The 26,944-nt window shown below is 42.0% G+C and overlaps 2 protein-coding genes across 3 annotated transcripts in view; one reads left to right on the plus strand and one right to left on the minus strand.

Moving 5' to 3' along the window:
• The window catches only part of LOC138958140 (annexin-B12-like), a 28,806-nt gene extending 13,644 nt beyond the window's left edge, over window positions 1-15,162 (plus strand). The window contains exons 6-15 of the mRNA XM_070329219.1: window positions 897-1,192; window positions 2,087-2,228; window positions 3,805-3,899; window positions 5,293-5,406; window positions 5,874-5,964; window positions 6,566-6,645; window positions 7,181-7,393; window positions 8,743-8,818; window positions 11,513-11,625; window positions 12,645-15,162. Of these exons, the coding sequence (XP_070185320.1) occupies window positions 897-1,192; window positions 2,087-2,228; window positions 3,805-3,899; window positions 5,293-5,406; window positions 5,874-5,964; window positions 6,566-6,645; window positions 7,181-7,393; window positions 8,743-8,818; window positions 11,513-11,625; window positions 12,645-12,767 (1,343 nt within the window). The 3' untranslated portion in view covers window positions 12,768-15,162. The remainder of the gene's footprint in view (window positions 1-896; window positions 1,193-2,086; window positions 2,229-3,804; window positions 3,900-5,292; window positions 5,407-5,873; window positions 5,965-6,565; window positions 6,646-7,180; window positions 7,394-8,742; window positions 8,819-11,512; window positions 11,626-12,644) is intronic.
• A 2,826-nt stretch (window positions 15,163-17,988) lies between these two features.
• The window catches only part of LOC138958141 (MAM and LDL-receptor class A domain-containing protein 1-like), a 75,123-nt gene continuing 66,167 nt past the window's right edge, over window positions 17,989-26,944 (minus strand). For both annotated transcript variants that reach the window (XM_070329221.1, XM_070329220.1), the window contains exons 17-20: window positions 26,068-26,152; window positions 24,114-24,254; window positions 23,192-23,454; window positions 17,989-22,493 (exon numbers count right to left, since the gene is read on the minus strand). In XM_070329221.1, coding sequence (XP_070185322.1) covers window positions 22,401-22,493; window positions 23,192-23,454; window positions 24,114-24,254; window positions 26,068-26,152 — 582 coding nt within the window. In that variant the 3' untranslated portion in view covers window positions 17,989-22,400. The remainder of the gene's footprint in view (window positions 22,494-23,191; window positions 23,455-24,113; window positions 24,255-26,067; window positions 26,153-26,944) is intronic.

Genomic DNA, 26,944 nt, shown 5'->3' on the forward strand with positions numbered 1-26,944 from the left:
AGTTGTTTAGATCTGTCTTTCTTGTGGGGTTTTAAGGGCTCTGTCTTTAAACAACAACAAAAAGGCAACAACATATAGCAGCATGCTTCCCTTTATTATTACCTACTAACATCTACACCTCTTCTTTTTCTGCTAGAAACAATAATTTAGCAGCAAAAGTTGTGCATTGAAAACGTGTTTTTTCTCTTTTAAGGTACATTTCATACACCAATGCTTACACTATTCAAATGCCTTTTGAAAGCACCCTGAGATCACTTGAGCACACTCTTTTGTGAGCTCAGAAGCAGTACCAGACTTTATTTTGTTCATAGGGGAACTCCGAACATGTGTAATTGTAGTATTTGTACATCGACAAAATGCAACACAAGAAGAGAGACGGACGCACGCACGCACTCGCACACACACACACACACACACACACACACACACACACACACACACACACACACACACACAGTGACACACATATATCTATTAGAGAGTTAATTCAATGAAAGATGATTATATTCATCAAATTCTTGCCTGACAGTCTTTGGAGGACCCATAAGACACATCGTAGACAAGCACTGTGAGTAACCATGGCACAGACACAAACGTATTCAAACAGGAGACACACACACACACACGGGCGCATCCACACCTATTTCCTTTATGCAGAAATCAGACTTAATTCCTTGACACAGCCTCACAACTGATGGATGGCTGTAAAGTGAAGCATTAATGCCAAAGCAACATCTGCATAATTATATATATACTCTCATGGTTTGACGTAATTTTTCTCTAAGCTTTGTTAATTTGATTCACAACTGCACAGATACTTTACCCATCATGTAATGCTCACCAAGTCACTTGCAATGATATGTAGTTTACTTCATGAATTGCACATGTCACCACAGAGGAGTCTGTCCCCCAAAGTCAGCCCCCTGCCCCAGGACAAGGTCAAGGTTATCCTGCCCCAGGACAAGGTCAAGGTTATCCTGCCCCAGGACAAGACCAAGGTTACCCAGCCCAGGGTCAAGGTTACCCAGCCCAGGGTCAAGGTTACCCAGCCCAGGTTCAAGGTCAAGGTTACCCAGCCCAAGGTCAAGGCGCGCCAGGCTACCCAGGTGCAGCACCTGGGGGAGTGACACCCGGCATGGGCACCATGGCATCTACCCCTGGCACTGTGCCCCCTCCACAGCCATCATCTGGTGTAAGTCCTTTAAAATATATATCGGTCAAAATGTCCTGGCCACACATTTTTTTTTTTTAACGAGTAAATTGACTATTTCTAAGAATATTCACCTCAATTTAACTATAAGGAGTTACCCTACTTATGAGTATCAGACTGAGTAGCATCTTGTAACCAATAAATGGTCAAGGTCGCTAACTCTTGGCTACTTCTCCAGTGCGCCATTTGTGGGAGTAGTCTCCCCTACCGGTAGTGACCCTCCACGCATGCGCACCATACTCCCCCAGTTCAAATTCTCGCTACAACGAGTACAGACGTATACTGACGAACTACCGTGGATTGTTTTTACTCTACGGTGTCTTTTGGTTGGTCTTTCATTCCACGCGTCAAAACTATAGGACATTCAACCAGCCTGGGACCAGGACAATGCGACAGATCAAAATAGTATGCATAAATCACCGAACATCAAGTCCAGGGAACAACGCTGATAGCCTAGTGGTTAAGTCGTTGTCCTTCAATGTTAACGATTTGGGGTTCAAATCCCGCCTGTGCCTTGTGGGTGAAGGGTGTAGATTTTTCTGATCTCCCAGCTCAACTTTGGCAGGACGTTATCTTCATGATTTTAAGGTTACATTGGTACCAACAGTGTGAGGCTCTTCTGATGAGAGGACACCTTCCAATAAAGGACACCTGGAGTCCCTTGGTGTATCATTTTGACCGAAGTATGTAACCTGTCATAACAGGCTACCGGCAATGTACATGTAGGTACAATTTTGGCTGTTAATCCGAAGGGTGTCTTTTTATCGCAAGTACCACTGGACTATACAATGCTAATATTACGGCAATGCAGACTGTGATTATGTGGCGTTTATGCAAGCTGTACATTGATTCAAAACAACTTCAATTTTCTCTCAGGGTGTGACAGGATTAGGCGATCAAATGCAGCAAGTTCAGCTTGATGGCAGTGCTGAACTTTTCCGCCCCACCATACGGCCTGGAGCCAACTTTAACGCTGAGAAAGACTGCGAAGCAATTCGCCATTCTTTGAAAGGAGCAGGTAAGCGTAGGGTAGACATTTTATTTAGGCACAGGCGATTTTGTTTTCATGTGTTTTTTGTGATAATGAAAAAGTGGGTTAACTTTCAACAGAATTTTAAGATTTTCTGATAAGAATGTAGCTTACCTGTTGACATCTTCTTTTTCTAAATGTTGCTTTAATGGTCTACAACTCCCTGATACACAAGTCTTACAAGTTGACTTTCAATCTATTGAGTCTGATATTAAAATTAAGCTTTGGCACTGATTTGTTGGTAAAAAGATCTTGCAAAGTCTTTGTGAAGTCAACTTAGGGCCCAATAGACAATTTTCAGAAATACGTGCGGCGGGTTTGTATGAGTTGTGGAAGAGTGACCTTTTCTTGCAAAACCTCTGCCAAACATTGGAAGGGCCAATGTCCACCAAATACCCGTGTGACTTGGAATAATAGGCCGTGAAAAGTAAATATTCGCCGTAATGGCTTGAGATTTACTGGCCGATGTGAATGCGTGATATATTGTGTAACAAATTCCATCTCACACGGCAGAAATTAATATGCAAAGCGCTTTGAGAACGTCAAGCGCTATATAAATCTCCCATATAAATAAATAAAAAAATCACTAGCAAAGGGTGTGTGTAAAACACTTTGACAGGAGCACGTGTTTCGGACACTCCCTTCACTAGTGATTGGCCTCTCCAATGTTTGGCAGAGGTTTTGCAAGAAAAGGTCACTCTTCCACAACACACATAAACCGGCAGAGTTATTTTTGGAATGGGTCTATTAAGGAAAGCTTTTTGTTCAAGGGCTGCTTTCAAGCCCCCACTGAGACAGCCACTCCATTGTAGGGGATGCCGACATTTTACTTGTTGACAACAAATTAAAATCAGTTGTGAGTGTGTCTCATACTAGACAGAAGGCTTCAGGGCTGGATCTAAGGGGATTTTCCTGGGTTCCAGAATACCCCCCCCCCCCCCCCCATCCCCCCTTACCGGGCAAATGTACCTTCTTTCTCAAAGAACTCAGAACTCAGAAAGTTTATTGTTTAGGCCAACTGACCCGTTACAACCGGTACTATATATCAAACATGACAGCCTCTCTCTCTCTCTCTCTCTCTCTCTCTCCCACTCTCACACACGTACACACACACTCTGACTTTCACTCCTTCTCTCACAAACACACACACACACACACACACACACACACATACACACACACACACACACGCACACACAAACACACACACACACACACGCACAATACATACATGTATGGGTATGTACAGGGGATGGCTGGTGCCTCATCAAATACATCCTCAACTACCTTCTTTCTCAAGGAGAGACCCCAAATACCCCTTTTAAATGCTAAATTCCAACAGCATCTGGGGGGCGTTGCCTTGCCAGCCTCTCCATACTCCTTCCTTATTTTGGAAGCCCCTCTCTCTCATTCACTAGGTCCAGCCCTGGGTTTTATTCAATGTGTTTGAGTTTTTTGTTTGTTTGCTTCACGCCCAGCCGACCACGAAGGGCCATATAATGTGTTTGAGTGTTTCAGATTCTTTGTTTCAAACAAGTAATAAGCCCAAATCTGTGACCAACAGGTACAGATGAGCGCACCCTCCTTGGCATCATTGGTCAACGCTCTAACATGCAGCGTCAGGAGATCTTGAAGTTTTACAAGACCATGTTTGGAAGGGTACGTTCTCTTTGCAGAGTCTAATCTGCCTTTTGCTGGTTTCTGTTGTTCATGTTTACACCCGCCTACGCCGATTTCGGGGGAGGCATGCTGGGTATTTTCGTGTTTCTATAACCCACCCAACTCTGACATGGATTACAGGATCTTTTCCGTGCGCACTTGGTCTTGTGCTTGCGTGTACACACGAAGGAGGTTAAGTCACTAGCAGGTCTGCACATAAGTTGTCCTGGGAGATCGGAAAAATCTCCACTCTTAACCCACCAGGCGGCAGCGACCGGGATTCGAACTCACGACCTCCCGATTAGGAGGCCGACGTCTTACCACCACGCCACTGCGCCCGTCAAACTAGTTACCAAAATGAACATGACAGTCACCTCATGTGTCCCAGGCATCTAGAAGGTTGCTTATCTGAACATGTGTCACTTGTTGGCAATTTATTGTTTTAGGCTAGTGGAACCCCCCTTTTAAGATCTCAAAAACTGTGAGAAAATCAGGTCTTAAAAAGGAGGGAGTCTTGAAATGGGGGTAAATTTACACAGGTTATCAACAGAAGGTCTGAGAAAACGGGGTCTTAAAAAGGATGAAGTCTTAAGTTGGGGGGGTCTTAAAAGGGGGGTTCCACTGTATTACCAGAAAGGATTTCTTGTTTGACATTATAAGATGTTTGGTGGCTTGTTGACAGACCAGCTTTTTTGTTGGTCCAAGGGGACCATATCGTCTTTTGTTTCATCTTTATCGACCGAGGTCGAAGGCCGCGGTTGATAAATATGAGACAAAAGGCGATATGCTCCCCGAGGACCAACAACAAAATGCTGGTCTGACGACAAGCCACCAAACATCGTTTTTGTCATCATTTTGGTTGTGCAACAAAATGCACAATAACCCACAGGGAGACGAATTTTTGGAATCCAACTCCGGGCCACAAAGCATCGTCACAACGTAGCTTGTTGATGCTTTTCTTCCAGTCTGAAAATGTACAGAGCTGCGATCATACGTGTGAGTTCAGTAAGTGTTGAGCATATTTATTTTCTTTTTAAGTGTTTATTATGACTTTTCGTTGTGGATTTTGCGATTACAGAGATAAGTTGTAAATTGACAATGAATCGCCGTGGTAATTATCAACATTGATTGGGTCTTTGCGAGTCAATGTTTACAATCGCTGTCCTCAGAAACACAAATCCAAAGCCACGATTTCCACACATCAAACAATCAGCCTGATTGACTTTTACTTTGACAATCAACGTTTCACATGAAAGCTCAAACCCATTCACCACCTCGAGTTATTGCATGGGGAACATGAGATTTATTTACCAGGTGTTTGTGAATGAAAACTCGTGAAAATGATGACAAATATCATAAATGTTGTGAATTATTCCCACATTACCTGTTTCAGGACATTATTCAAGACTTGGAGTCAGATCTCAGTGGGAACCTCCGTGAGGCGATCATGGCTCTGTTCAAGCCTCCGGCCTACTTTGATGCCTGGTCTTTGAACGAAGCCGTGCAGGTAATGCTTTGTCATGTTGTAAATGATGGGGGTGGGGGCAGATTTGTGTCCAAGTACAGCCGACTCAATACATGGGTGCCTGCAATGTGAGACGAGAGGACACCTTCCAAAAAAGGGCGTTTTCTGGTGTCCCTTTGTCTATCATGTTGACCCAAAGATACATATGGAAGGCCACTTTGGACACGTCCCATTTTTCCACACGGCTATATGATATTACCTTACCTTACCTTACCTTACTGGGCGCCGAGTTTTTCCAAATGATTGGCTATGATCTGCATCTGATGCAACCTGATTTAAAAGGGGAACATTGCATGCTTATCTGTCCTATCTGTAGTATGTACACTGCAACAGAGCTGAGGGAAAAACAGACCGCCAAATGAAGCTTAGCTTTTCACAAAGCATGCTCAGAAACTTGTAGTAACCTAGGTTTTTGTCTGTTGCTAATTGAGGCCCGTCATGTTGCACAGGGAGCTGGAACCAAGGAGAATGTGCTGATAGAGATTCTGTGCACCAGGACAAACCAACAAGTCAGGGACATCGTTGCCGCCTACAAACAACGTAAGACTTGCGTTTCAGTTTACTTTGTGGGTTTTTTTTTTTTTTACAAGACTTAATCAAGAAGATATACTCCTCAAAAATGCCCCCCCCCCCCCCCCTCAAACCCCCCTCCTCCACAACCCCACACCCAATACCCCCCCCTATAGTTATGTACAGCAGATCTGAGAAAATAGGGTCTTAACCCGTTCACTGCCACCGTATAACAGCATTTTCAACACGTGGTAGCAACTTTAGCAACTTAACAGAACGGTCTAGGGGAAAGAACTGTGTTTAGAACCCCTACAAGTTGTTGGACAGTGGTTACCTCCCATTTAGTTTTCAAAAATGTCCTGAAATGTTGTTGACACAAATCCCACGTATGATTATGGGCGTACGGCAAACTGAAAGTGGGCAGTGAAGGGGTTAAAATGGGGGTCTTGAAGCGGGTTCTGCAATACATTTCTTCTTGTTTCTGTATCTTTATGTCTAATCTAGCCATGCAAGGGCTGATATGCTTCTCAATCCAGTTGTCATTATATTTCGATGCTGGACTGATAAATCAAGACAGCGCTAGGTTTTGTAAGCAGTCTCTGTTGTGTTTCATTGATGCTTTGTGTTGCAGACTTTCATCGTGACCTTGAGAAGGACATCATGGACGATACCAGTGGCCATTTCAGGAAGCTCCTGGTGTCCTGTTGCCAGGTCATTATCATTTTTGTCATGGTTTTTTTCTTCTTCAATTTTTAAATCCCTTTTATTCTATTTTCATGTTCAGTATGTAGTACAACCCACTTGATCAATTCACCTGTGGGTCATAAAACCTGTAGGTTTCACAACTAACCAATTGACAGTTTGTTGTTGTTGGTGTCTTTGGTCTGTTATTTTTGTTGTTGTTGTTGTTGTTGTTGTTGGTGTTGGTTTCTTTCTTCACACAATTGGGACTTTGTATCATATTTCAATAAATGATTTTCTTATCAAACTAGATGCGATTGCTGTGTTACTACACCTTAGGTTTACCTGGTTGTTTTTGGTGGGTTTTTTTTTTCTTGCCATTGAGGTAAAACTGGTTCATAAAAACCTAGCCTGAACACTGTTTATTTCATCTCACGTGTCCCTAATGGCTTAGCGTTGAGGACGTAAAACTTCGATTTTCTTCTTCTTTTTATTTCATCTCATGTGCCCCTAATGGCTTTGCGATGAGGTTTAAAACTTAAATTTCTTCTTCTGTCTGTTTCAGGGTAACCGCCAGGAGCTGACACCACAGCAGCTGCAGCAGATTCGAACCCAGGGCCCCACGGCGGTGGTGGACCATAACCTGGCCAGGGAGGACGCCGCCAAGCTGCAGCAAGCCGGCGTCAAGAAACTGGGAACCGATGAGTCCACCTTCATCAGTGTGCTGGCCCTGAGAAACATGTACCAGCTACAGGCCACTTTTGAGGAGTATCAGAAGGTGGGTATTGCATGTGAATATTGAGTGGGGGAGGGAGGGAAAGGGGGCAGAGGGGGACTTGAAGCTTGTGTGTCAAGAATCTAGGCACGGATGAGTTCACCTTCATCTGTGTGTTGGCCTTGAGAAACATGTACCAGCTGCAGGCAACCTTTGAGGAGTATCAGAAGGTGGGTATTGCATGTGAATATTGAGTGGGGGAGAAGGGGGCAGAGGGGGACTTGAAGCTTGTGTGTCAAGAATCTAGGCACTGTTGAGTTCACCGTCATCAGTGTCCTGGGCCAGCTACAGGCAACCTTTGAGGAGTATCAAAAGGTGGGTATTGTCAAACTGTATGGACATGTAAATATTGGGATGGGGGAGGGGTGGGCAGAGAGAGACTTGAAGTCGGTGTGTAAAGAACTGACCAGTCCACCTTCATCAGTGTGCTGGCCCTGAGAAACGTGTACCAGCTACAGGCAACCTTTGATGAGTATCAGAAGGTGGGTATTGCATGTGAATATTGAGTGGGGGAGGGGGAAAAGGGGGCAGAGGGGGTTGTGAGTCAAGAATCTAGGCACGGATGAGTTCACCTTCATCAGTGTGTTGGCCTTGAGAAACATGTACTGGCTACAGGCAACCTTTGATGAGTATCAGAAGGTGGGTATTGCATGTGAATATTGAGTGGGGGAGGGGGGAAAAGGGGGCAGAGGGGGACTTGAAGCTTGCGAGTCAAGAATCTAGGCACGGATGAGTTCACCTTCATCAGTGTGCTGGCCCTGAGAAACGTGTACCAGCTACAGGCAACCTTTGATGAGTATTCTTAGGGTGGGTACATTGGAACCCGCCTTTTAAGACCCTCCCCTCCCCCCTTCCCAATTTAAGACTTCCTCCTTTTTAAGACCCTCCTTTCTCAGATTATCGAAGGCCTTAAAAGGGGGATTCCATTGTATCTCTAGTCTAACCATGCAAGTGCTGATGTGGTTCACAATCCAGTTGTCGACGTCGTTATATTTCATAGCCTCTGTAGATTTACCTCCATTTGAAGACTCCCTTTCTTTTCAAACCTCTGTCTTTGTTTTTGTGCGCTCTCTTTTGATGAGTATCAAAATGTTAATGTGCTTGATTTCTTGGGCCCTTTTGCAGAATAGAATGAGGCATTGTTACTCATGCGTCTTTATGCAACAATGAGTTTTGTTTGAATTAGTACCTGCATTTTTTCCATGGATGGAAAAATTAATGAAGACTGCATAATCTGATCAAGAAAGATGTTAATTTTCAGCGATTACGGAATAGAATTCTCTTTGATTTGCACAAGTGTTTCATTTCCATCAATGATTTTTTGTGAAGAATGCTAATTTTCTTTTTTTCAGCTTACTGGGAAGGACATCCTATCAGCCATTGGCAGTGAAACCTCGGGTGACTTTGAGACAGGTCTAAGGGCCATTGGTAAGCACGCAAATCTTCTTGTCCTGTTCCTCTCATCTTTGAACCCTTAGCATCTTTGTGTGTCGCGATGGGATTTATAGAGAATACTACATGGCTTGCAGTGTTGTACCAGATTTACACGAGTTGCTTTTTTAAATATTGAACTGCGAGCGAAAAGGAGCTTTTCAATATTTGAAAAAAGCAACGAGTATAAAATTGGTAGGACACAGCAAGCCACGTAGTATTCTATTTATCCTACATACTGTACTTACGTGTATTTTACTCAAAACGTCCCGCAGTCAAGGCATACAAATTGAAGACGCTTCTTTTGGAACCTCGATCTCTTCCAAATCCTTATGCAATCTTTCACGTCAAAGCAAAGAAACCACTTTAGAAAGTGAAGCGTGACGAGTTAGTTCTAAAAACTCTTTCGTGGAAAACAGCAGGTGCAAAAGTGTTTCCATAATGACGTTTGTCTCGATGACTCTGGCATTATATGCAGGCCAGTAGTCTCCCTGTCACAAATACATGAAATGTTAGGATGCATTGTGGTGTGCCGAAGAAAATGTTCCATTTTTGACTCACATGCGAAGCAAAAGTGAGTCTATGTACTCACCCGAGTCGTCCGTCCGTCCGTCCGGAAAACTTTAACGTTGGATATTTCTTGGACACTATTCAGTCTATCAGTACCAAATTTGGCAAGATGGTGTATGATGACAAGGCCCCAAAAAACATACATAGCATCTTGACCTTGCTTCAAGGTCAAGGTCGCAGGGGCCATAAATGTTGTCTAAAAAACAGCTATTTTTCACATTTTTCCCATTTTCTCTGAAGTTTTTGAGATTTGATACCTCACCTATATATGATATATAGGGCAAAGTAAGCCCCATCTTTTGATACCAGTTTGGTTTACCTTGCTTCAAGGTCAAGGTCACAGGAGCTCTTCAAAGTTGGATTGTATACATATTTTGAAGTGTTCTTGACCCTGAACTATGGAAGATAACTGTTTCAAACTTAAAAATTATGTGGGGCACATGTTATGCTTTCATCATGAGACACATTTGGTCACATATGATCAAGGTCAAGGTCACTTTGACCCTTATGAAATGTGACCAAAATAAGGTAGTGAACCACTAAAAGTGACCATATCTCATGGTAGAAAGAGCCAATAAGCACCATTGTACTTCCTATGTCTTGAATTAACAGCTTTGTGTTGCATGACCTTGGATGACCTTGACCTTGGGTCAAGATCACATGTATTTTGGTAGGAAAAATGTGTAAAGCAGTTCTTAGTGTATGATGTCATTGCTAGGTTTAGTTATTTGACCTTGACCCTGAAGGTCAAGGTCATGTAAAGGTCAAGGTCAAGCATGTGAGTCGTATGGGCTTTGCCCTTCTTGTTATGTAATATTTTAATGGACAATAAATAGAGAATACTACATGGCTTGCTGTGTCGTACCAGATTTACACGAGTTGTTTTTTTAAATATTGAACTGCGAGCGAAAGCGAGCTGTTCACTATTTGAAAAAGCAACGAGTGTAAATCTGGTACGGAACAGCAAGCCATGTAGTATTCTGTTTATCCTACATACTGTACTTACGTGTATTTTACTGAAAATGTCCTGCATTCGAGGCAGCTAAATTGAAGACGCTTGTTTTAGAACTTCGATCTCTTCTAAAGCCTCGTGCAATCTATTACGTCAAAGCAAAGAAACGTCACTCTGAAAGTGTGGCGTGACGTGTTAGTTCTAAAGATTCATCGAGGGTAATTAGCGAGCGCAATTTGTGTTTCTATAATGACGTTTGTCTCGGTGACTTTGGCATCATAAGCAGTGGAAAAACAGGTCCCTGCCAGACTTGCTTGACATGACCTCATTTACATGATATACACACGTGTGATTTGAACGATTATTATCTCACGGGTGTCTCTCTCACGTATGTAGGATAAAGTGCTGTTATTGTTATTGTTATTATTATGCATTGTGGTTGCATTTCACATAATAGCCAAAGTACTCGGTCACACAATTTGCCAGGAAAACAAAACATTGCAACTTTTCTTGAGTAGACCTGCAATTTGCAAGCGGTACTTATCGCATACATGACATATCTGACAATACCGTGTAGTTGTACCCAGGGCGAGATATGTTCTAGCTAGGACAAAGGACAGACAAGATAATCAAATATAGAAGCATAAACCCAGTGTATTTCATTATCAGATTGTATTTGTTATCTGCTCTTAAAAAAACAACGCTGTTGGCCTCTGTTGTGCTGGCTGAAATTTTGCATCATTTGTGAAAGATTGTTTATCCTACATAGGTGAGAGAGACCACTCGTGAGATAACAATATCGTTCAAACCACACGTGTGTATATCATGAAAATGAGGTCGTGTCAAACGGGACCTGCATTTTCACTGCGTATAATGCCCTTCACAGCAGACTCGCTGCAGAGTTGTCTGCCGACCTTGCGTGGGCTATTTATAGTAGCACAACGTTTCTTGTACGTCAGTCGCCGGTTAGACACCTGTCAATTGTAGAATTCTGTATGTCATTGGGTCTGACTGCTGCTGTCTCCTTGTATGCTCTTGGGAACCTTTGCGTACCCATACCAGTTTTTGTAGGGCTAAAAAAATTCGCTCTAAAATCTCAAACCTGGCTTTGACTGCAAAGGTGATTGTTGTGCTTTGGGCACTGGGTTACATGTTGATGTTTATTGCAGTGCGTTCCATCAAGAACCGACCGGAATACTTTGCTGACAAGATGCATGACTCCATTAAGGGTCTGGGCACAAATGACTCTCGTCTCATCAGGATCGTTGTTTCCAGATCTGAGGTGAGTTTTCACTGTATATAGATTTTTTCTCTCTCAAAAATTAATGTTGCTGCTGATTTCTGAATGTGTTCTGTATCAGGCTTCATGTGAGATTTGTTTCTCTCCAAGAAATTAATTTTGCTGAGGATTTCTAAATGTGTTCTGTATCACGCTTCATGTGAGATTTGTTTCTCTCCAAGAAATTAATTTTGCTGAGGATTTCTAAATGTGTTCTGTATCACGCTTCATGTGAGATTTGTTTCTCTCCAAGAAATTAATTTTGCTGAGAATTTCTAAATGTGTTCTGTATCACGCTTCATGTGAGATTTGTTTCTCTCCAAGAAATTAATTTTGCTGAGGATTTCTAAATGTGTTCTGTATCACGTTTCATGTGAGATTTGTTTCTCTCCAAGAAATTAATTTTGCTGAGGATTTCTAAATGTGTTCTGTATCAGCTATCATACTCCCTGTTTCACAGTGTTGCTGTTAGGAATTAAAGAAAAGCCGACTACTTTTTTTTTTTTTTTGGGGGGGGATGTGTGTCCCAGAGTCAACTTTACGCAGCTTCTCCTCCTTGTCCAAACACCCCAGTGTGCACGCATGCGCACTATCAAGATCCCAGGGTCACAGCGAAAGCCTCAGGCCTTGGAAACACGAATACATGCATGCAAAAATATGAAGCCCGGGTGTCCGTTCGGCCAACAGCCAAAAAAGTAACCATTTCAGCACTGACCCAAGACGACCCAACCCAGTCCCTAGCCCATTTCAGGTCTCCTCTAGCAGCCGGCAGCCAGCTGTCTACATCCCCCCCCCCCCCCCCCCCCCGCATTTTTATTTTTTATTTACATACAAAGCCGGGTTTTCCCGTGTAACATGCCCCTAATGGCTTTGCCGTGAGGGCGTAAAACTTTCATTTTCTCTGACTACTTTTATGTTCACAGTTTTAGTTAGTTATAGCTGTTTACCCGTTTATCCAAAAAAAAACTTCACAGATGTTTCTTGGGGCCTTTGTTAATGAGTGCATGCCTGCTTGTGTACAGATTGACCTTCAAGACATCAAGGACATGTATCTGCGAAAACACAAGAAGACACTGGAGTCAGCCGTCGCCTCGGATACAAGCGGGGACTATAAGCGTCTTCTGCTGGCGCTGATCGGCCACTAGGCGGCCTTGAAGCAGACAAAGGGACAACCAGTGTCCAGGCATGGGAACGGTCAGGTGATAAGTAATTTTCAGCGTTTGTAGAGTCAGATTTCAGGTGATCGTAAAGAGTTTCAGAGGAGAAAAAAAAATTCGGATCAGAAATAGTTTCAGAGGAGAAAAAAATTGGGTCTCAATACGTATCAAACACACATGGGTTCAGTCATGTGATGGGCAATTTTCTGAGGTTGTGGAGTCAGATCTTAGATGATCTGAAAGTGTTTCAGATGGAGATACAATTCTGACTTAAGGTGCAAAAGAAGTTCCTCAGAATCCCTCTAATTTCAGAGGATAATAACATTCTGATTTCATACTTATTAAACATGCATTGGTACTGTCATGTGATGGGCAATTTTCAGAGGTTATGGAGTCAGATTTTAGATGATCTGAAAGCATTTCAGATGATGATACAAATCTGACTCAATACTGATCAATCCAGGTGGAAAAGAAGTTTCTTCAGAATCCCTCTCACTTTAGGGATCACTTTAAAAGAACATTTCCAATACTGTGAATATCAAATAGACGAAAATCTTGAGATACTGGGTATAAAATTGATAACTGTTCATAAAAACTGGTTTTGATTTGGTTTTAGGTGTGTTTTTTCCTGATAATCAGTGATTACACTGGGTTCAACCTTTTGGCGCAACAGAAAGACTGTTGTCTGAGACAGCCAGGACTCATACTTGCAAAGAAATGCAGATTTAGAAAAAGCGTTGTACGATAACTGTCATTTTCAGATGTGTTTAGCTTGCACTGTTCCCATGCCTGAGCTTTGTAGTGTCTCTGTGTCTGACTGTGGGCGACCTAATTGCCAATGTTGATGCGACCTATTTGCCAGTGTTGATGCGGCCTGTTTGCCAGTGTTGATGCGGCCTGTTTGCCAATATTGATGCGGCCTGTTTGCCAATGTTGATGCGGCCTATTTGCCAGTGTTGATGCGGCCTGTTTGCCAATGTTGATGCGGCCTATTTGCCAGTGTTGATGCGGCCTGTTTGCCAATGTTGATGTGGCCTATTTGCCAATGTTGATGTGGCCTGTTTGCCAATGTTGATGTGGCCTATTTGCCAATGTTGATGTGGCCTAATTGCCAATGTTGATGTGGCCTGTTTGCCAATGTTGACGTAAGCATGGAGAGTTTGGGACACATGAATCTGTAGCAGTAGAAGTCTGCAAACTTAGTCTGAATCTCTTGAGGAGTTAAGGAGAAGAATAGTCTGTTGCAAAACATTTCTGCCATTTTGCAAAAATTGTGCAAAATGAAACAAGTGCCCAGCCCTGTTTGTAATCATTCTTCTTTATCATTCTTGCACATGTGCTTTGCAATTTTTTCATAAAAAGATTTTTAATGCTTTCTCCCCATATTGTTAAATCTAGTTATTTTTATTAGTCATTTGTATAATGGATCTTACGCTATGGAAGCTGGAAGTACTGTGCTTTGTTTTCCCCCATATTTTCACATGCAAAAAGAACAATGGATGTTGTCCATTTTCCTTATTCATTAACTTTGTGTATGTTAATCAATTGTAATCCATGAATCATTGAATTTTGATCCTCCGAAAGCGGCGTATGGCTGCCTAAATGGCGGGGTGAAAACGGTCATACACGTAAAAGCCGTGGGAGTTTCAGCCCATGAACGAACAAACAATTGAATTTTGAGAAACCATGTATCTTCTTCCAGACCCATTTGCTGAGTAAGGGATACCTTTCTGTTTAAAACCTGGTTTGGGATGTAAAAACGTACACATACATATCTGATTATTGAGAATACCTGTTCTTATCATTGTTGTGATACGTACTGTTAAAACATTAATCAAGAATCTCAGTGATCAAATTTACTTTATTTTTTATTTTTTTAAAGCTGTTGAGGCTTTACAGGATCAAATCTATGCACGTACCAAATTAAAAAAATGAACAGGTTATTATGTTTATTTAGGTTCATGATTGAAAAACATAATTTTGTAAACAAATTTCAATATTCATATTTTTAGCAAGTGCTTTCAAATTTGTGTGATATATATTGAAAACCTCTTTACAGCTGCTTTATTTTTTTCTGGAACAATTACCGTACCACAAATATTCTTGCTACATTATAAGCTTGATATCGTAAATGCCTGTTAAGCAAAACCACAAGGAAATATTGCCAGCATAATATCTTTGTTGATTTTTTTCTTGAACCCTGTGAGCATTTTACCGGTTTTGCACCAATAGAATTACATAATTTTATGATTTAAACTATTTTTTACGAATTTGAACATTATTGACATGGTACTGAATATATACGTTGTCTGTTCATTTATTCTCTTTTGTACCACTATTTTCTTGTTGATTTTGGGACAGCAATAAATTGTTTACAACAGTTTGATATTTTACTGTTCTTCAAAAGTGTATCTTTTGCTTCTGCCTGTGCTTTTGTGCAAATCGTCCATTTTTTTAAACTTCTTGAGCACCACACACACCCACAAACAACCCTACTATAATATACACACACACATACACACACACACCTTACCATACATACACACACATGTACACACACATGCATACACACCTCTTAAAATGCACACACACACACACACACACACACACCTTAACACGCACACCCAGCTTAACACACACACATACACATTTACAGATGCACACACACTATCACATGACTGCTAACAACTTTTAATTTAATTTTTTTTTATTTACAAATAAAAATGCTTTAATAAATCATTTTATTTGAAAGCATCTTTCTTGCTGTTGAAGATATTGGAATGCTTTTGACTTTTCAGCTGATGTGGCTGCACTTTACTGCTAGTAAGACATCGCGTGCTTCCAAAATAGTGAAAAACAGAAAAGTCTTTTTGAATGCAACAGAAATAGACTTGCAAAGAATTTTGTTCCAGTTTTGGTTTTTTTAAATTTTTTTATTTAACTCCTTTTAAAAAAGCCGAAAATCTGAGAAAAAAAATCTGGTTTGTAATGAGGGGGAGTCTACAGACGGAGGTAAACTTAAAGACGTTTTAAATAACAAACAGTCTGAGAAGCAAGGTCGTTAAATGAGGGAAGTCTTGCATTTTTTTTTATGGGGGGGGGGGGGGGGGGGTGTTGAAAGAGGGTCCTGTGTAATAAACGGTGTGAGAATTTGGACGACAGAAAAAAAGTACTTTCAACGACAGGGTTCTACAGCCTACAGGAATAGCTATACACGAACTGCTCATTCGAAAAACCATGAGTGTTTATTCTAGCTTCACAAAGAATGTTAAAGGTAGTTTTCAGTCAGTAACATGTTTCTATGAACATCATTTTCCAAACGACATTGTATATTTAGAAAGTAAAACACAAATGCCTAAAGTCTAAAGGCAAATTATCTTTTTCTTAAAGAAAAGACTTGTCCGTACTATGATGGTACATTTTATTTCATTTATTTATTTATTTTTTTAATTATTTAAACAAATTGTGTGTGTGTGATAGATATCAAAGACACGTTTGCTTAACTTTTGTTGGACTGTATCTCGTTCCTGCATCGGCGAAGTTCTTTCCCATCTGTCTGCTATAGAAGGTTTACTGACTGCTTTTTTTTATGTAAGAAACATATCAACAACGAGTGGCAGATGTTAGGTATGGTACCTCCCTTATGGTACCTCCCTTATGGTACCTCCCTTATGGTACCTCCCTTATGGTACCTCCCTTATGGTACCTCCCTTATGGTACCTCCCTCATGGTACCTCCCTTATGGTACCTCCCTTATGGTACCTCCATTATGGTACCTCCCTTATGGTACCTCCCTTATGGTACCTCCCTTATGGTACCTCCCTTATGGTACCTCCCTTATGGTACCTCCCTTATGGTACCTCCCTCATGGTACCTCCCTTATGGTACCTCCCTTATGGTACCTCCATTATGGTACCTCCCTTATGGTACCTCCCTTATGGTACCTCCCTTATGGTACCTCCCTTAGTCCTTATTCATTTGAGACACACATATCAATCCGAGCTTTAAAAATCTACGATGCGTTCAAGAGATCGGGGGTGAGAAGGTATCTTACGACTAGTCTAAAAAAAATGACCCCATAAATCGCAAAATATAGCAATTCCTTCCACTTAAAACTAAAAGCCCTGAAATAAGAGGGACGTTATAGTCTTTCCGATATATGGAGATGATATCATAACCGTACATACGCGAGAGAGACCATCCATGTGATAAATAAACCATCTCTTCACCCGTGTGTATATCATGTAAATGAGGTCGGGTCAAACTAAAGTCTGGCAGGGACCTAACTTTCTACTTCTCATGATGACAAAGTCACCCAGACAAACTTCAGTTTTGAAACACTTTTGTGTGTAAACCTGGTATCACACACGGCAAGCCATGTCGTATTCTTATTGTCCAAACTTTTCGTGCGGGATAGGCAACATCTTTACATCGCAGACTGACACAGGTTTCTGTAATGAAATTAATTCATTGAAAAAAATCAAACTCTGATCGCTAAGCAGACGGGCTCCTGATTCTTGGAATGCGTCCAAGTGGAAGGATGTTCTTATGAAATGTAAAATCAAAGGAGAGGAATATCTTACACGTCCATAAAACCATGAACTTGCCCTATTGGTGTTATACGGTACAACCTAGTTTGATGAAAACGCATCAAAGATAAGCAATGTAGAATGGTGTTATAAACAAGGGCGGATCAATTCACTTTGGAGGGGGGGGTTACAAAATGACTGCGAAGATACAAGTTGACGGCGCCGAAGGCGCCTAAGCCTCTAGGGGGGTCCGGAAATTTTTTTTTATCCAAAGAAGCAAAATAGAGCTATCTGGTGCATCCTGAGCCAATAAATTACCTCTTTTTTGGGGGGGGGGGGGGGGGGGTTACGTAACCCGTGTAACCCCCCCCCCCAGATCCGCCCTTGATAAACACTTGTAAACATTGCCCACGAATGACTTTGTGAATGACTGCATACTCGTGGAATGACAACATACACCAGGTCAAATATAAACCAGCGGAATGTATATACGTGTGTGTGTGTATGTGTGTGTGTGTGTGTGTGTGTGTGTGTGTGTGTGTGTGTGTGTGACAGACAGACAGACAGACAGACAGAGAAAGACTTGCTATTGTTGTTGATGATGGGTTTTTCTTTTTAGGCATAACGAACTAGACTCTACACAAAACTGGCACATAATTCACCACAACGGCACACAAGGATTAGGTGAAATGATAACTCCCAGATACACACATAAACTATAATTTGTCAGAATATATCAACCATAGGAATACAAAAAAAGTCAGTGTACATTCTTCTAGTTTTTTGTGTCAGTATTTTCTGTTTCCATCCTTTTTTCAAACTATCTGAAATGAAAACTATTGTTGTTTATAATAAAATGGCGCATTTGCATTAGTCTGCGGAACAGAAGGATAGCTTCCGACGTGTCAACGTAAAATGTCACACGAACATGTGCTCCGTAAAGCAACGCGTACATTTAGTTGGAAACATACTTTTTATTATTGTTCAGTTTGTTTGGTTGCGTTTTCAGAAACAACTATTCAAAATTTATATAGAGCAGACCAAAACAAACTAAACCAAACAACAAGAGAAAACAAATACACGAGCAAACAAGCACACCAAATCATAATTTGTCTCCCGTTTGTATCTGGTTTGTGCTTTTTGTTACAATAATAATTCCATGATTTCTAGTCCCCACCAAAAAAAAAAAAAAAAAAAATTGCAATTCAAACAAAGAAAGAAACAAATGAAAACGAAAGAAAACAACAATAACAACAACATAACTATGCCCAAGGAACACAAAGACGCACGCAATCACATTTACCAGTCCGATAACATATACACCAAAAAAATAACATGATTAAAACAGAAATGTAATGATCCATGAAATGCACGAATTTTCCATCAAGCAGAAGACAAAATGAAGACATGAAAGCGACACCACACAATCCCTATAAAATACAAACACGCGTACAATAACATGTATGTAAAAGCGAAAAACAATTGTCTGAAATAGGTACTCATGACGCTCTCCCTTGCTTTTAACCTTCATGATACAGAGCGCCTCAGAGCACTGTTAAAGCAACTTTTTGTCGCAGATAAGGATATAGCCAGTGAAAACGTTTACACAACTATTCCAAAGATGACTAAACGAAATTTCATGCAGTTTGTCAGCTCGCATATCAATCCTGCCAAAATGTGATAAACATTTCCCGTGATCCTCTTCTGGGGTTAAAGACTGTGCGCATGCCAAAGTGGAACCAAATACCAATTTTTACAATTTTCTGACGTTACAATATACGTTATTTGTATTTTTGACCAAGATATGACATTTTACACAGATCGAGACAGTCAGTGTTTCTCCGAGACCGCGCTAGCGGTCGAGGTGAACAATGACTGTCGAGATCTAAGTGAAATGTCATATTTTGGTCAAAAATACAAATAAAATTTATGTATCGATCGATTCTGGTTAGAATTCCTTTTAGTTTTTACGATTGAACGCACACAGACATGCACTATTTTGTAGTCTCGGCTGGCCGCCTAAATATGAATATTTGGCGGCCTCTGACGTCACATGGCTCAAAGAAGGGAAATCCAGTGTTCAATCCATACGTAACACAGACTGTGTTAAAGTAAACTACCCAAGATAGAAATTCCATATGGGTCGTACACGACCCACATCATCCGGTCTGTGTAGTTGAAATTACGTGATTGTTTATTTGTTTGTTTACAAACATAAACCTTCAGAAAGTGGGCGTTAGGAAGGTCCTACTGTGCCTAAGGATTGCACGAAGTCTCACGCAAAAACTCCAGATGCGTCCAGAGATACAGACAATTTTGTGAGGCTCTGGGTCGTCCACGACCCAGGAAGCACGGTAAAAGTGTTAAAAAACAGACAAATATTTTTGTGCGATTGATAAATGAACAACAAGACAAGACTCGGTAAAGTCGCAGAAAATCACTTCTCATCGACTTCCAGATAGTTTTCTTCCCTTGTAAACGACAATGTAAACCACCACAGATCTACACAGGTGTTTACATCGGATACGAGTGTAACCGAGTGCAAAATGCACACCAATCACCTTTGGAGTCAAAGGCCAGTCAAACAGGATTGAGAATTTTAGAGCTAAATTAATAGCCCTATAAAAAAAAAAAACTGCAATGGGTTCTAAGGTTCCCAAGACGGCAAGAGCATACGAGGAGACAGCAGCAGCCAGACCTCATCACAAACAGAACTCTGCAATTTACGGGTCTCTAGCCGGCGACGTTGAAGACACTTTGAGCTATTATAAATAGCTCGCGCTCTTCGCCGGCAGACAACTCGATCTGCAGAGAGTGCTGTGCAAAGAGACGACCGCGTCACCCTGGAAAGAGAGAATACATACTGTCCTACAGGCTAAATATTTCGCCTCTTAAGGACATGATATGGGTTATAATAATTCGACTTTTGACGCCCTCATGGTTTTTGATGAGATACACAAGGGTGTGCGTGTTTAGGTGGTAGGGGAAGGGCTCCTAATATGGACCACTTTTTGTTTCATGCTAATAACTAGCTTGTTTTCTTGCGAAGAAGTTTCATTTTGTGTTTGGTAGTCCTTCTCTCTTAAGTGAACCGTTAGGCCTAATTAGAGTGAAATAGCTTTGATAGACATTCAACAAAAATTAAATACAGAAAAAATCACAAATGGTCCATATTAGGCGCCCAGGCTCCTAATATGGACCAGTGAAGCGGCCTTCACGAATCACTGTCAAAAGCCCCCTATACTTCAAAATAACATGATACAACTTATTGTGCATGTCAGACTAATTCAAATATGCTTTAGATTTATCTGTTTCGGGTTGATGAGAGCATTATTTGAAGCACACCAGGAAACTAAAGAAGCATATCAAAAACAGAGTGAAAATAAGTGAAATTATCAACTTCCACAAAAAGAAGACAATTTGATATATTTTTTTGAAAGCTCGAGGGCTAGTTATAGGTTATTTTCAGCAAGCTTCTTAATGAATAAATGAAAATAGTCTTTAGTTTTTATTTTTTCCGATTTGTTGAAGGTGGTCCATATTAGGGGACTCACACATACTTTGAGATTTTGCTATTATTTTTTTGTTTGCAGTAGAAACTCGGGGTCAAAACTGCTAAAAATGTAACAAATACGGTCTTAGCTGTCATATATAGCAATTTTTGTGTGATAAAAGCTTTGGCTGTGGACAGAAACGAGTCCGTTTTAGGCGTCAAATTTAGAGTGAACGCAGCCAAAAGTGAAAAAAGGAGAAACAGCCTAACGGTTTTGAGGTTTGTGTTTCTGCAACTGTTTTGACATGTGCAAGTTATCCAGAGAGGGTGAATACAGCGAATGAAATTGTTTTTAGCGCTCTAGCGTTGTTAGTTTGTCAGATCAAGAGGTGGTCCATATTAGGAGCCGGTCCATATTAGGAGCCCTTCCCCTATCAACCACCTTATGGCAGAATGACCGAGGTCTCTAACGTGCCATTGTGGTGACACGGGGGTGGGATATGGCTTCCGTCTCTGGGTCTTCACACAAAGTTGACCCGTGACCGGCCCGGCCCGAATTCGAACCTGCGACCTTTCGATCACAAGTCCAGTGCTCTACCAACTGACCTACCGCCGCCCCCCCCCCCCCCCCCCCGCGTCACCCTGTGACACGAGCATCCTTTTAGGGCTTGGCCAAAAGTCAGCAGCGTGACGGCTTTCTGTGCAAAGACGGATATTAATTGTGCGTGTGCAGAATTAACTTCGCATGCTGACATTGGTGTCAGTTACGAATTTCATTCAGCAGAAAACAGTCAAGGTGTTGAATTTTGGTGTGTGTGAAAGTGGAAGGAAGCTCGTATTCCATGTACAAGCCTGAACAAAATTATGATGACACACCTTAAGGTTTACACTGAAGTGAAGGCATCTTTAAAGAATTTTTTTAATATTAAATACAATGTTAAAAACAAAACTAAATCAAAGACTGAAAACATAGATTGTCATCGTAGAAGCCAAAATCAATATGGCAGTTTCTGATGAAACGTATGCATCGGTCAGAATTTGCGCTGCTTGCAGACTGTTTCACAAGTACGTAAGCATTTCCGGCACAAGTGAACTTGACCATCCCATTGCGCATGCACAGTAGTCACGTGGAAAGCAAATGGATGAAGTTTTCCAGTTCAGGGGTCGAAGTCTTGTTCGGCCGTCTCCGCGAAAAAAGCGAACGTGAAAGATGTTTTTGGCGAGATCTTTGTGACTGTGTGTGGGCCAACATTCTTCTTCCTTACCTCCAGGAACAAAGTTATCAAGGAGATTGCTAATGTCCTGAAATCTTTCATTCAAGGCGTGCAATTAAAGCAGTCTTCAGCTACTTGTCTGAAATACTCCAACATTCTTCACGAACACACACTCCACTGCCAATAGTGAACTTAATCAACGTCCATTTCAATAGTTTCACATTGGCACCCCGTCTCTCTCATAATCACAGTGTCAGCTCGGATTCTCAATTCGACAAATTCCACAGCCCCAATCCATCGCTTTTCTGTAGACTCTCCAGAATCTAAGCCCACGCTTTGTCATCAAACAATCTTCTTTTTGCAGTCATTTGTCCCATGGATGTCTTTATTGCGTTTCGCACTGACCGGCGTGGATGGAAATGTCATCGATAGCAATGTCGCCTTCACTCCCCCCAGTCAACCGCGCTTGGAACAGTATCTGCAGCAACGGAAATAAATATATTTTATGCAACAAAAGTTTATAGTTGTATATTTGTTACTTCTTCTTGTCTGGAGAAAAGTTACGAGTATTATTTTTCAATGTTTCAAAGACTTTCAGATCATCAACAACACTAATTTACGTTACAAGACGCACAATGTCACATTCCCACGTGTAATGTCAAGAAGACACGAATCGGTGCAGTACAACAGAGCACTTGACTGATTTTTATAGCAACTGATTTGTGTGCATGTGCCAAGGCAACTTTCTGAAGCTACATTGTTAGCTTTTTGAGATCTGTGTGTTTCGTGAGATGCTTATCAACCGCTCTCTAAACATTCTTTCACCGTTTGCATTTTTCTCTTTGCATTGTGTCCACAAAATTGACTCAGAACGAAATCATTTACTTAGTTCAGCAGTGACAACAAAAGGCATCTTGGCATTTAAATAATTATTCTGGAATAAAAAAAAAATACGGTCTTCACAGTGCCGCCTCAACTTCACAAATGAATGAAACTGCGTGTGCATCGTGCTTAACAGACACTCACCCTGAAGTCCTGCCCGGGACTTCCGACAAAGATGGCATGTCGACCATTATCCTGGAATTCAAAATGCGGTCGTCACAGTGCCGCCTCAACTTTACAAATGAATGAAACTTCGTGTGCAACGTACTTAACAGACCAAATTAATGCACTCACCCTAAAGTCCTGCCCGGGACTTCGGACGTAGATGGCCTGTCGGTGCCAGGCGGTGCCAGAGTTGGCAGAGTGCTGCCACAAGACATCCTCCTGTCCCGTGTCGTCTGTCTGTGTCAGCAGGCGGAGCGTGCCCACCGTGGTGCCGTACATGTGGTACCAGAACTGCAGGCAGTAGCCCGGGAACTGACCGCTGATCTGACCGGACCTCAGCGTGGCTGTGTCGTTGGGGCGAGTACGGGACGACTCCACGTAAAGGTAGTACTCTGCATGAAACAGTTCACTTAGTTCATTTGCAAGATCTAAATGCGGCACTTTTGAGCACGTGTACGGGTAACGTCATCAAATCTAGTTTTTACGTCACGCGTTTGCCAAGATCTGCAGTCTTGGTGGGAGCAAAACAACGTATGATTTGGAACATTGGAGAGAAAAAAGTGAGTCACGGGTGATGCAATATCTACACGTACGCGTACAGGTCTTTGCTACACGTCCGTGCATCTAGAACACTGTAATATTCTGTATAGAACAGTGCACTTGAAGATTTGTAAGTTATTCGTGATGGAATAAAAAAACAAGAATGGTATGTTATGGTAACGTTGAATTATTGACAACAACGAACATCGTCACATTTACGGTACGTCCACCCACTGGTCTTTGAAGCAGACAGACAGACAAACACTTATGCTACAGATAATGAACTTATCTCAACATCGTCGACCAAACTCGGTTCCAAGATGTCAAAGATCACCCCTTTTTAGGCACACAGCTAACAGACAGACAGACAGACAGACAGACAGACAGACAAACAGGCGGACAAACAAACAAACAAACAGACAAACAGACAGACAGACAAACAGGCGGACAAACAGACAGACAGACAAGCAAACAGACAGACAGAAAATATTTAGAGAAAAGTGAGACTGACCCATGGAGTTGTTGTTGTGGTCATACATTGGTCCGGTGGCCGGAGTGGGCGTGTCGCCATAGTGACGCTCCCAGCTCCTCACGTCCACGTTCTCCCAGCTACACAGGTCACGGTGGAACGTGCAGTCGTTGCGAATCACGTCTGGGACACAACAGATGGACATAAGACATTATACAGTCATAATACATAAGATATAATACATAAGACATAATACATAAGACATAAGACATAATACATAAGACATAAGACATAATACATAAGACATAAGAAATACTACATAAGATAGTTTATTGTCCATACAATTTAAACAATGGATGGAAAAGTGTGCTCTTAAACGACCAAAACAACACATGGCAACAACCCAACACATAAAAACATACCAAGTATAAGAACTCCCGAAGTAGTCCAGGCAGACACGTATGCCCACATCCATACTACCCCCACCCCCACCCCACCCCACCCCACCACACACACTAGTCTGCTGGGACAGTAGAACCCCCATTTTAAGACTCTCTCTCGTGTTGTAAGATTTTCTTTCATGACCTCTGTAAATTGACCCCGATTTTAAGACCCCCTCCGTTTTCTTGCAGATGTGTACCCCTACACAGAATGGAGACCTGGGCTGGGATGCACGAAGCAGAAACTCGCCCCTACCCAACTGGGTCGGAACCAGCCGCGGGGTCGGATTGATTGAAATCGAGATTTGTTGCGATTTCAGACAATCTCACCCCGCTGCTTGGTTTCGGCTTCGTGAACTCCAGCCCTAAGTGCCGGTGTAACGATGTGAGCTTTCTGCCTCTGTCACCTTTCTGACTCGAAATATAATCGAGACTAAAATATTGTTTCCTGGTCAAATTCAAGAAGTGAACTTATTCAAGGATTTTCGTCCGTTTCTCGCAAGTGACGGAAATTGATGGTGACATTTAATAGATTTCACCTCAAAATACAAATAATGAGTTGATGTGAAATAATAATAATAATAATAATAATAATAATAATAATAATGCAAACCTTTATAGCGCTATTCTAGAAAAATGTCTACTCTTAGCGCTTTACAATACATACATCGACCAAGCATACTATACACGCACAGGCAAAGAAACTGGGGTGATAACGCGAGACAACTCCTGTGATCTTGCCAGTTACCAGCCGAAAGAAAGAATCAATCAATCAATCAATGAAGCTTATATCGCGCATATTCCGTGGGTACAGTTCTAGGCGCTCTGCAGTGATGCCGTGTGAGATGAAATTTTATACGGCCAGTAGATTGCAGCCATGTCGGCGCATATTTACCTTTCACGGCCTATTATTCCAAGTCACACGGGTATAGGTAGACAATTATTAACTGTGCCTAAGCAATTTTGCCAGGAAAGACCCTTTTGTCAATCGTGGGATCTTTAACGTGCACACCCAATGTAGTATACACGGGGGGTGGTTCGGACACCGAAGAGAGTCTGCACACAAAGTTGACTCTGTGAAATAAATTTCCGCCGAACCTGGGATCGAACTCGCGCTGACAGCGGCCAACTGAATACAAATCCAGCGCGCTACCAACTGAGCTATATCCCCGCCCCAAAGAAGGGGCATAACCTCACCAGAACCGACCATAGTATAAAATGCACGACGTACACACGAACTGTACCAAACCGATATGCAATTTGGGACCAATGCACGGTTTTTTTCCTTTCTCGTGTGATCTTGCCGCGAGGTGGCGCCAGTTACCAGCCGAAAGAAAGAAGGGGCATAACCTCACCAGAACCGACCATAGTCTGTTTACCGTATAAAATGCACGACGTACACACGCACTGTTACCAAACCGATATGCAATTTGGGACCAATGCACGGTTGTTTTCCTTTCTCGTGTGATCTTGCCGCGAGGTGGCGCCAGTTACCAGCCGAAAGAAAGAGGGGGCATAACCTCACCATAACCGCCCATTGCAATCGGCGTGCTCACCATTGCATTCGCCGACCAGAACCTCAATGTTGTCTAACGCCATGTCACTTCTGTACGACCTGCCGATCCCGCCTTCAAACGCCAGCTGTTGAGATGGACAGAACGCAAGTCATTACACAGCTAAAATTATTAATCAACGAATAACATGGTCCGCGAACAGTGACAGATAGTGTACAAAAGTTTGAGAGATACCGTCCTTTTTTTTCTTATCAGAGAGAGGGAGATGATGATGATGATGATGATGATGGAACTTTATTTTTCAAGGATAGAGGTTTAAGGCGACGCCTTTTCTTACAACCGGTCCTTACTTTTAATACAAATGTCTAATAAATGATAAACATGTGACAGGGGAGGCTACCGCTCCTTTCACAGCAGACTCTGCACCCGAGTTGTTGGCCTTTAAGTCAACACCTCTGGATTTTGGAATTCTGTTTGTGATGGGGTCTGGTGGTTTCCGATTGTCTGTATGTTCATGGAAACCTTCGGGTTTGCATAACAGTTTTTTTAGGGCTAAGAAATTGGCCCTAACATTTTCAATCCTGTTTGATTGCACTTCGCCTCCCGAGGCAGGGCCGGACCCAGGGGGGGGGGGGGGGTTCCAGGGGTTCCGGAACCCCACCCCTGGAAAAAGGATGTACCTTGCTTTGAGTGGTTTTTTTTTATTTTTTTTTACTAGTTTTAGCACCAAAACAATGCTGCTCTTAACCCTCAATTCAAGGCCCAGAATGCACCAGATTGCCCAGATTTTAACCGTTTTTCAAAAATTTTCCGGGGGAGCATGCCCCCGGACCCCCCTAGTTCGCGCGCCTGCTTCGCCACTTTGCCCCCAAAAAGGAGGAACCCCCCCCTTACAACTCATTTGGTCCGGCCCTGCGAG

This window comes from Littorina saxatilis, linkage group LG2, assembly GCF_037325665.1.
Source record: "Littorina saxatilis isolate snail1 linkage group LG2, US_GU_Lsax_2.0, whole genome shotgun sequence".
Taxonomy (NCBI): Eukaryota; Metazoa; Mollusca; class Gastropoda; order Littorinimorpha; family Littorinidae; genus Littorina; species Littorina saxatilis.